At 37.8% G+C, this 12,024-nt stretch overlaps 1 protein-coding gene across 4 annotated transcripts in view; it reads left to right on the top strand.

The window, feature by feature from the left end:
- LOC139129951 (ataxin-2 homolog) overlaps window positions 1–8,014 on the top strand; it is a 31,987-nt gene extending 23,973 nt beyond the window's left edge. For 3 of the 4 annotated variants that reach the window (XR_011551726.1, XM_070695652.1, XM_070695651.1), the window contains one exon: window positions 5,167–8,014. Coding sequence is in view for 2 of the 4 variants with exons in the window: in XM_070695652.1 (XP_070551753.1) it covers window positions 5,167–5,397 (231 nt within the window). In the remaining 2 variants the exon portion in view is untranslated. The remainder of the gene's footprint in view (window positions 1–5,166) is intronic. The other variant, XM_070695653.1, reaches the window with a different exon arrangement.
- Window positions 8,015–12,024: the final 4,010 nt, after the last annotated feature.

Raw genomic sequence — 12,024 nt, 5'->3', positions numbered from 1 at the left:
AGTATAAGCCCCGGTTCAGCAACACAAAATAGCAGTAAAACTAGGCTTCAACTCGAGAAACCCCACATAAGTGTCACGAACGCTTAATTTATGCTACGTTATGTACATTTTTAACACTTTCTATCACTTTCCAAATCGGCTTATATATCCAAAGAAATCGTAACTTGAGTAAAAGAAAAACAGAAAAAAAATATTCTCATGATCTTTATGATCTGGCATGCCTTGTTACACCCTAGTATCTCTATACAGAACGTAATACATTGGCATGATACTGATCGACAACAATAGATAAAAGACAGCGAAACTCAGCTGAGCTTAACTGACACAGTGTTTTATATTACTACATGTATTTCAAATCAAACTGATTACACAATCTCTCGATATAGAAGTGACAGTTTTGTGAAATTTCAGCATCAAAAAACCCCCCAAAACTTGAAGTACGTCTTGTATGCTGCCGATCAACAGCATGGGAACCGGAATGCTAAGACTGCACACGGAAAAGCAACTCAACATTCTAGTATCAAACGCTCTGCATCTTGTGAAAACAACAACATCACAGTGAAAATTGTAATAGTCACCAGAAAAAAACTCTTCACAGATGAAAGGATAATTGCTTCAAACAAATGAAACTGCATGTTGACTGCATTTAGCTCGTCCCAAAGTGACGGACATCGCACGCCAAGTATTTCATGTCCCAGGCTTTGGTAGTCCGTGTGGGCTACCATTTCATGGACTTTGGTAGCCCCAGGGAAAAGTTGGTAGTCTGTGGACGCGGGACTACCGCTAATTTCGAAGCCTGGAATGTATGGAGTGTAAATTGATTTGGGTATTCAAGGTGTACGCACCTCGAAAAATGAGATTTAAGTCTTGCTGAGACTTTTCTTCAAGGAAACTTGAAACCTTTCCCTTTTGAAATTAAGAATTAAAATCAGGGGTCACTTAGCTAAATTTGGTAATAGAGAAACAAATTACCTAAATTACCAATATTTGAAATTCAAGATGGCCGCCATTCCAGTGTTAACTCGATGGGGAAAAATGAAATCATTAATTTTGAAACAAATCATGCGCTGAAAACTTAACTTACTCCTGGAGCTTCAAAATGAATCCCCCAAATGCAGTAGACTGAAAGAGTATTATAAATAGTTGAGAGTCCCCGAGGCACATTCTACATTACCGGTATATGCTGGATGAACTGGTAAAGGAATGGGTAGCTAAAATAAAGTAGGACATATTTAAATAGTGCACATTAGTCTTGAAAGTTTCCATTGGATTCTGGAATGATTGTTTGTGGGATGTTTTATCTGACCAACGGGTGATGTGGCTAAGTTGGTGAAGTTGAGATGTGAGTGAAACACAGAGACACTGAGAGAAGGAGCTATAAAACTGAAATGACTTTCATGTGGAATGGAAGTTTAAGATGGAGAAGGGAAAAAAAAGAAAGATCAACATAGCTATTTGGATAAATGAGCCTAGATGAATGAGATATTTTCTGCCTTGTGTTGCATGTATCTTTGCTACCCTTATTGGAATGTGCCCATGATGTATTTATGGTAAAATTTTAAAAAAATTATGATAATTCAAAATCTGTTCCCCAACTTTCCTAATACCTGATATGCACGACCTCATGTTATAAAATAATATGCACTGCATGCCACTTAACCTGAAAGCTCTAACTGATCATTCAGATTCAGGTTTTGATTTCGGATTCAGGTGATCATGAATCTTAGCTGGATCTGAACAAGAATTCACACCATAAAAATAATACCTCACCTAACTAACTTATAATCAGAATTGCAGTGTTAAATTTGAATTTCATGTATGTTTAACCCTTTCACCCCCAGTTCCCTGTATACAGGTCCAACTTTACCATAGAAAACAATGGATTTGGGACAAACCATGGTGGTGAAAGGGTTAAAGATAACAGGTCAAGAGTCACCAACTCACAGTTTGGTTCATACATATGCAAAACAATAAAGTGATGTTTGCAGCTCCAAATCACTGATAGGTCATGAATAATTTTTGAGAAGGATATGAAAAACACGTACTGCTTCTTGTGTAAGTTATAAAATTTCACAAGGAGAAATCCGAAAAAAGAATGTACCTAAATACCTTAAAACAATTCATTGTCATTAATTCTAGATGGCGTTAAAAGATTGTAGAATATTCGAAAACAAAATCTTTACGGCAATATCTTAAAAATAGGATTTGTAAAATGTTGTGTGTATTGTTGTGTGCCTTTCTACCATGAAGCCAAAGTATTCCATTTCCCTGAAACTTTTAATGGAATAGAACGTCAACCCTTTCACCACCATGATTTGGTTCAAACACATGGTGAAGAATGGTGATTGTGGAACAGTTCACAGGGCATTTGGGTCATCAGGTTAAATCTGAAATGTTGTACAAATGATGTTGTAACAGTGGGAAACATGGCTGAGTACTCCTTTTATATTTGAACTTTTTAAAGTAAATATTTGGAATTATTGGAACAAGTAAATAGGCTAATAAAATCATGCTCATTTCATCCTCATCCCAGCGGGCAGTGCAACACCTAAGTAATTTGCATATTTGCATGCTTAATTAATCCTGGCCTAACCCATATCATGTCATGTGTTTAGAGTCACACTGTGTAGTGTATCATTCGTCATTGTTGTATGTCTGTATCAACTCATGTAACCTTCTTTGCTTGGTTGGTTAATTCATATGTTATGCATTTTTAGAGGACCAGTAGCTGTAATTTTTGATGATGTTTTTCACTATTATTTTATTGTTATGTCAATTTCAAGTTCTTATTTGAATTATATACCGTCTAAAGCATGTTCAAACACAAACTCTTTACAATGTCAACACAGCGTTTATATGTGTAAAATGCACTCCCTGTTATCATTCCCAAGTGAATTCTGGTTGGGACTTAATCTGAAATTTTCATCTAAAGAAAGACTGAACTTATATTTGGTAAATTCTGCTCAGCAGACTTCGTTGCTGTATAACTATTCTCATACATTTTGTATCAGCAACGACCCTGCTGTTTACACTATCTAACATTTACCAATTTATGGTCTTTCTTCATATGTATGAACTTATTGGCCGTTCCTTTAGATATCAAGTTATCAAACCCACCCCAAGTATTGAGACACACCACCCTCTGTCCACCATCAGAGCTGTGGACACACCATTGAAATTTGATCAAGCAAGGTGTCGAAACAAAGGAATAGATCAGAGTAGTCCCTGTTACACGTCCCTTGAGATCAGCCAAGTATGACGAGTGTATGTCAGAGTTGTACCCAGCCATGCTGTGTTTCCATCCATAGAGCTTGTCCAACATTGCCACAGGGAACCCAGTGTTCTCCACAGCTTGGAAAAAAGGGAGGGAAAGCCAATTTACATAACAATACAGATATAATTTGCATGTCCCTTTGTTGTGAAAATGTGTTCTTTTGTACAGTTACTAACAGAGGGGTGGCCTACCCCTTAAAATCCTCTTGTGAAGAACACTGAAACCCCATCGGTGACACTCTCAGAGAGCATGGGCATCCATGCTCGTTCCACAAAATTTCAAGATACTCCTAATCTGGGATTTTTCAACAAAAAAGACACCCTTATATTGAGAAATATGGGAGAAAATACGACCAAAAAATACCCCCTTACTTACAAAATCCAGGAGAGGGAGAGGTAATATTAGAGTCAGGTCAATGCTGAATTATGATATTGTTTTCACATATATTAACACATCAGAGTCTGAAAGAAACTATTAACTTTGGAACAGGAGTGTCAAACTCATAAAATTCATTAGATTCTGAATCACAGTTTTAAACCAGATCAAAGCATAGGAAACGCACAATGAAACTTTGGTGAAGTTTGAGTGTCTGATAGGTATTTCCTGGGATATTTCAAACTTTTCTTATGGCAGGTTTTTGGAAAAGTACCCCTTTTTGTCTATTTCACGGAACCGTGATAGGGAATAAAAAACACTCCCTTCCCCGTGATTTTAGGAACACGCATGGATACCTATTTCCCCCGACAGTGACACCACCGGGACTGAAACCCAAATTTTGGCATTGAATGAATAATATTATAGTACCTGTGCTTCGTCTCAAGGCCAGCAGTAGTAACTTTGGATGGGTTGCTATTTTTGGTTGTAATGTCAAGTACAATTTCTGGCTCCACTCCCAAAGTATGTTGGCATGCCCAATACTTAGCTTGTCAATACAGTGTCTATACATGTAAAATGCAGTCTGTTATTGTTTTTGTTTGAATTCTGGTCCGAACCAAAATTCACTTGACAACAATAACAGTGCAGTTCATTAGGGTTTAGCTGTCTTTCTGCGCGGCAATACTATGAAAATCGCTGAATGGGTATACAGATCATATTTTACACAAGTCATCTTTGGTGCGTCCAAATAGTATATGCCACAAATTATACCATATAGGATACACCACAGATATACCGTATAGGACACGTCACATATCAAACCATACAGGAAACTCCACAAACTACACCATATAGGATATGGCACATGATATGGCATATAGGAAACTCTACAGATTATACCATATAGGATGTGCCACAGATTATACCGGTAGTATCATATACAGGAAACTCCACAGATTATACCATGTAGGATACACCACAGATGTTACCATATACAGTATGCCACATATTTTACCATATACCGGTAGAATGCACCACATATTTTACCATATACGATATGCCACAGATTATACCATATACAATATGCCACAGATTATACCATATAAAATCAACCACAAATTACCAAATACAATGTGCCATAGATTATACCACATAGGACGCAACAGAAGACTTTGTGAAGTATGATTTGTGTTCAAATGTGTATTTTCATCAGTTAAGAATTTATGAATAAAAAGTTGATTTCCATAATTTTAGCTGGGACCCTCATGTAGTATCAGCAGAAATTGGTAAATGATGTATTTATTTGTTTTGTTGTGGTCTGTGTGCAAACCTAACTGCCAAAGTATCTAACAACTAATTCATGTTACACCATGCCACCAATAACCCTGCCATTTCTCCCCTCAGAGCTGTTTCGCGCTGTGCGTAGAAGCCCCCCGCGCCCCTTTATCAGCCTTTCCAAAGCATACACAAATTGATAATTCATATCATCTGTCTTGTCTGTTTTCACCCCTCAAAAGGCCATCGAGTACTCCAAGAAGATTAAGAAGCCGGTCGCCGTGACCCGCAGTCAATGGCAAGGTCACGGTCAAGGACAAACCGAGCAAGGCAGCCCCGAACATGAGAGGAGTCCATCCAAGTACAGCCACCTAGAGGAAGACATGGCCAAGCTGGAGGAACTGCAAGCCAGGCATGAAAGAGAGCGCCAAGAAATAGAAAAACTCAACCACCAAGTACCGACGCAATCGTAGCATTAAAGGAACCTTACAGTCCGTTTTGTGACAGTTGAAAATTTACTCTTTCAGAGAATCAAAAAAGTTATAAGATTTACAAAATCAAAGAAGTTGAAATTAAACCATGATGCTTTAAGCACTCTCTGGTCATCCAAACGGTAATCAGGTTGAGCTCCATCAATTTGAATTATACAGTTGCTGCGTAAAGGACTAGTTGGGTCCTGTGTTTCCCCTGTAAAAAGTTTCCTGGTAACTCTTTTAGAAGATCCCACAAAATCAGTATTACTTTCTTCAAACCTTTCACCATGATGGTTCGGCCGAAACCCACTCATTTCAATTGTGAGCGTTGACCCCGTTACATTTGAAATCGGTTAGAGATGATAGAATGGAAGGCTGTGTGCGACTTCGGAAAACCGTTATTGTGGCATTAGGAACTCTAGGCAGAACAAATCTAGAGAAGATTGTGACTGTGCGATATGTCAATCATATGTGAAGTTTTGAAGCCAATTTTTTGACCAGCGTAGCTTTGTTTGAGCAAGTAATCATTTGGCAACATGTTATCCCAACAGAGAGTGGTCACGGCTTAATTTTTGTAGAGATATTTTTTTTTAGATTATTTCATATAGATACTCTAGTTAGCATTATCAAATGGACGTGTATAGTTTAGAAAGTCCAACAGACAAAGGGCTGTTTATCTGGCCCACATCTCACACAGCTCTTAATGTGTACATGGCTTTGTTCCCTATCATAACCAGAATTTGGTATGGCCCAATTGGTTTCAGAAAGGGTGATTGCCTGGGCCTTTAAATTTGAAAATAGGGCAAGAGAATTTGAGTTGTTAATATACAGCTCTCTGCAGACTTTCCGTCCAGATAGTCAAAATTTTCATTGATCTCCTTTGCGTAAATTGCTACATCAAGTCAAATTGTTCATTGATACACTTTCATAAATGTATTATCTCAAATAATTCATTGATACACACTGCATAAATGATTATATTGAATCAAAATGGTCACTGATACACTTTGCATAAATGAATATATTGAGTCAAAATGGTCATTGATACAATTTTTCATAATTTGAGATATTCATTGATACAGTTCTTATGAATAAAAAAGTGGAGGAAAATATTCAATGATAGACTATCCACCAATGAATACACTGATTTGGGAATTCTGGCATTAGATTTCATTTGGTCCTAACCTACTTGCCAAAAAAACCCCTAAATTTCACAAAACCAGCATTCATACCCTGCAGAGAATTTATCGGTCTGCCCAGTGTAGTACTGTGTGAAGGAGAATTAGATCACTTGTATTAATGATATACAAAACTCTATCACATAGAGTGTGTTTTCTGATGAAATTATTATTCTTTTTTTCAGTTTTCTTTCTCCTCTCAATGACTTTATAAATCACTCTAACATTTTACGCAATAGCATCACAATTAACAGATGCGCAATAAAACCAATGGATATCTGTAATTCAATAATGGCCAGCCACCCCATGTCCCCTAATTGCAACGACCAGTGGATTCACCCTGTATAATAAACTCCCTTGGAATAACCCAACGCCATGAATGGCAGGAGCTGCTGTATATTCTTGAACATAATGTACATACATTTTTTGCAGTTTTTGAATAATATATTTTTTGAATGTGTAATTATACAACACTCTTTTAGAGCCGATATTTGCTTACAGTCAAACCCACTTATCATAACATTATCCAGAATAACATGTTGATATATAATAGACTGTTTTGAGGATTTTATTCTGGTAATTTGAAAAAGAAAAATCTTGATAATGACAGGTTCTGTACATAATTAATATAATTGGTGTTTTTTTGTGTTCTCACATTTATTTTATCAAGGTTGACGGCAAATCTAGTCATTTAATTGCATGGTTGCAGTTCCTGCAACATAGTAAAAAGTCCTTTCTTTTTTCTTAGATATTCATATCAATTTGTTTTACTTACACCATCTTTTGGGCTAGAAGCCAATTTACCAAGATGAAATAGCCATCATCCTCTACTCTACGAAGCATTGAGGAGTAAAGTGTCTTGCACAAGGGCACAATACCATGTTTTAGTCTTGAGCTCACTGTATTCTGATCGGGGGCGACATCCAGGTCTAGAACTTTGCCATCTCTCTGCTCCAGTGGCGAGTCTGATACCTTACCCACCAGGTGTCGGTTTGATTCATTCTCCAACTGTGTAAAGTGATGTGATTGGGTGAAGAATATGTCATTTGAATATTTGTAGCATTTTGAATATTCAAAAATACTCATCAATATTCATGAAGACAATGCTCATGAATGTTCATGAGAACCACACAGCAGGACAATGAATGGCTTTGCGCATGCAATACGGATGCTGATCTCTTGTAATCTGATGGTTTAGTGATAAATCAGCAAAACTCGAACATGTTTCATGCATGAGGAACTGTTGTCTGACAGAAATTTCATGACTATTCATATTCCTTAGAGAATTGTGACCGCTACTGTCATACAATGTAACCAGGGTCTCTTCTGCAGCTACTAAAATGACTAAGTGTGTGCAGTACTATGATTTGATACCGTCCGTGCTATGTCATATTTTTATAAAGCACTTCTTAAATTAATAAATAACAAACTGATAATAATCCATCGACTACATATTGTCCTGTATGATATATTTTTGTCTTTTGGTTTGGTCTCGCTGGAATTCAGCTCTTCGTTATTGCCCGTTTTCTAGTCCTATCCACCCAGAAGATTTCAGCAGGTAAAGTCCCAATTAATACGGGCCTTAAAAGTGAAAGACTTAAAACTTTTGCTCAAATTTTTTCTCAATGAAACTTTCAACCATTCTCTTGCCATATCAAGAATAAAAATCCAGGATCTCCGTTAAGCACTAGAAAAACTAATAACCTGACATTTACTGATATTTGAAATTAAAAATGGCTACCAGGCCATAAGCTCAGCCAAGAAAAATAAAAACTTTTGAAGTGAGTCCCTACTAATGGTAGATCATATGAAAAGAATTGTACAAAGTTGAGTGTCTGAATATGTCTTTGAGACACATTCTTCTTTGAGGGAAAACAATAACTGCTACATCGGAATACAAAAGAACTATCGTGGTAATTCTAACAGTCCCCCAAGTTGGCGTAATTGTCCTGAAACGTAACGGGGACTATGGGAAATTTGCATGCAGCTGGATTGTTGATGGAAGACTGAATGTTCACCACTGGACTTCCTGGCAGTGTCCAGCGACTAGGAAGGTTACACGTGATAGGTAGATTAATTGTTATTTACAGCAACTTAGGGAGTCTGAAACTAGGGCTATTCTCTACATACTGGGCTGTTTGGAAAGAATTCAATAAAAACAATGAGATTCAGGCAACCAACAGGCTAAAAGCTTCCGAGGCGATGCATTTTAGGCTCTCAATGACATGCTGGCCTCAGGTGTCATTTTTCTTCACCACATCCTTCATCGTCGTAAAATACCAGCCCATTTTACGGCAACACCTCAGGGCTACCTTGATTTTCGATTTTCGCGTGCGTCGGGAGAGCGGAAATCATGCTCTGGCTCGTGAGAATGGCCTATGCCTATCGTTCTAAAAAGAATGAAGCACTCTGTATCTTGATTCACATATGAGATTTTTCATCTAAAAGTTGACCTGCTACGCAGCAGTAAGTTGGGCAAAGGTCAATTCTGTGCTCGAATATAAACGAAATCTCTGAATCAAGTAGGCCTATATTTATTTGAATTTCAAACGAAAAAGCGCTAAATATTCGTACACTTTGGAAATTGTGACCTACTAGACGGCTTTATGTTGGAAAAGGTCAAAGATAGGCTTGAGTATAAACGTATTCTGCGAAGTGATTTTATTTTTCTTTTGAATTTCAAGAGAAAAACCGTATGCGGAGCTTCCAAACTGACATGCTAGGCGGCTGTTCATTGAATAAAGTCAATTATAGCCTTAAAGGGAAGTTCACCAAGGATGATTTTTACATATGTTCTAGCTTGTGGTCACTTACCCCGGAAAAGCTATTTTTCGCCATTTCTAACTTGCACGATTTTTACAAAAACCGATAGAAATAGTACAGGAAGTTGCCCATGTAATTTGAATCATGGAAAAAGCGCCAAGCTTGGAGCTTGCATAATGTGATATGGAAGGCACCATTTTCCCATGGGTAGGCATTGTCCACTCACCCATGCTTAAACCAGGCTATGCGTATTTACATAACTTTTGTTTATACTGAGTATCCTTGCATAAACGGTGAATCACTTATAATAAACTGTCCACTGTCAGATTTTGTGTTGCTGTTTACTACTGTGTTACTGTGGAGTGGACAAGGTGGGGGCCATACCCATCCGAAGATGGTCCCTTCCATATCACATGATGCAAGCTCCAAGTTTGGGGCTTTTTCCCATGATTCAAATTACATGGGCAACTTCCTGTACTATTTTTATCATTTTTGTAAAAATTGGGCGAGTTATAAATGGTGAAAATAGCTTTCTGGGGTAAATGACCACAGAGCTACCACATATGTAAAAATCATCCTTGGTGAACTTCCCCTTGAATATAATCTAAATCTGCAAAGCGAGTTAATTTATTTGAATTTGAAGAGAAAAACGGCAAAATTCAGCCAATTTGGCAACTTTGGTGCGCTCCGGCGGATCTTTTTTTAATCAGGTTGGTCAAGAACGCCCGCACACGGCCGGTTAATCGTCTCTGCTTTCTTGAGAGGGACAACATTTTCTGACTCTAACTAGTCACCTCACTTTACACATCCACATGTTTACAAAACCGTATCAATCACATCACGTATCTATCACATCTTAATCTGAAGCTACACACGAGTTCAAGTTCTGCATGTCGCTATTGATTGGATTAAAATTATCTACATGTGGAGGCTTTTCATCCTTCAACTCACGTGATAGACGGCTGTACAATGAAAAAAAAGTCAATTATAGGCATGAATACAAGGTGAATGTTGAGAGGGAGTTGATTTATTTGAATTTGAAGAGAAAAAACGGTAAAAATCGGCCTATTGGGACTTTATGCGCTCCGGCGGCCCTTTTTTTGGGGGGGGGGGGGGGGGGGTGGTGGTGGTCAAGAACGCCCGCACATGGCCGATTACTCATCTCTGTTTCCTTGACAGCGACATTTCCTGACGGTAACTAATCACTTCACTTTTCACATCAATATGAGTACAAATTATTTTTATCATGTATCTGTGACATCTTAATCTCAAGCTATAGGCTAAGTGTTGTATGTCGCTATCGATTGTGATAAAATTTTGTTTCTTACATGTGGAGACTTTTCATCACAAAATTGACCAGCTAGGCGGTTGCATATTGAAAACAAGGTCAATTTAATAGGGCTTGAATATTAGCTAAATCTGCAAAGCGGGTTAACTTATTTCAATTTCAAGAGGAAAAACGGCAGAATTCAGCCAATATGATATATTATTGCCTGAATACATGGGTTTATGTGCCCGAGAGCAGGTGACAATTTGCCCGACGCCAGGTGGTCAAATTGTCTCCTGCTTCGAGGGCACATAAACCCATGTATTCAGGCAATAATATTTTTATTACATGCCTCTTCACAGTTAATGCTATATGACATTTAGTTTCACGCAGGGCATTTTCAAAAAATTTTACCATTATCAACAAGCATCAAACAGATTTTAACGAAAATCAAAATAGAAGTGCGCGCATTGATATTTTACATCTACCGTTAAGCGTCTATTTGACGTCGAAAACGTCGAAGGGCTTCACTGGACCGGGTAACCATGGAAACCGGTCAGTACATCGTTCACCGGCCCGCTAACACCCCGGATTTTCCTATTCAAAATCAATGAACTGATTTGCACTCACATCGAGGCATGTAATAAAGGAACTTTGTGCGCTCCGGCAGATCTTTTTATTAAAATAAGGGTAGCCAAGGGCGCCCGCACGCGGCCGATTACTCGACTCCGCTTTTTTGCGATGGACAACATTTTCTGACGTTGACTCGTCACCTCACTTTACACATGCGGTTGTGTACAAATCCGTCTTTATCACGTATCTTTCACATCTTTATCTCAATCGAGAGTGTCTGCATGTCAGAAAGCTCAAATTCAGTAACTACTTTTCTTACACACTATCTTTGTTGGTAACTAAAGCACTACTCCCTACAGATAATAAATCTCAACAAAAGTTCCACCGACATTTGAAAAGGTTTAGAAAGGCTACAAAAACAAAATAGAACAGAAAACACTTGTCCGCATTTTCTATTGTGATGTGGCTGGTTCATCGAACTTCTAAGTTCAGTGGAGTGGTAAGATTCACTCTTGCTATGATTTGCTGTTTTGGTCTCTTTTTTTTATTCATGATTGATATGCAAATAGCTTGTAGCAAATTCACGACGATCAAAAGCAAAATGTTTGCATAAAAATTTGGTTGTGCCATGCATAAATAGCTGTTTTCTCACATCTTTTATTCATGATTGATATGCGAATAGCTTGTAGCAAATTCACGAAGATCAAAAGCAAAATGTTTGCGTAAAAATTTGGTTGTGTCATGCATAAATAGCTGTTTTCTTATTTCTTTACTTCATGATTGATATGCAAATAGCTTGTAGCAAATTCATGATAATAAAAAGTAAGAGGGTTGCATATAAATGAG

Source organism: Ptychodera flava, chromosome 3 (genome assembly GCF_041260155.1).
Source record: "Ptychodera flava strain L36383 chromosome 3, AS_Pfla_20210202, whole genome shotgun sequence".
Lineage (NCBI taxonomy): Eukaryota > Metazoa > Hemichordata > Enteropneusta > Ptychoderidae > Ptychodera > Ptychodera flava.
Note: the sequence above shows the minus strand (reverse complement) of the source record. Positions and strands in the feature narration are given on the sequence as shown.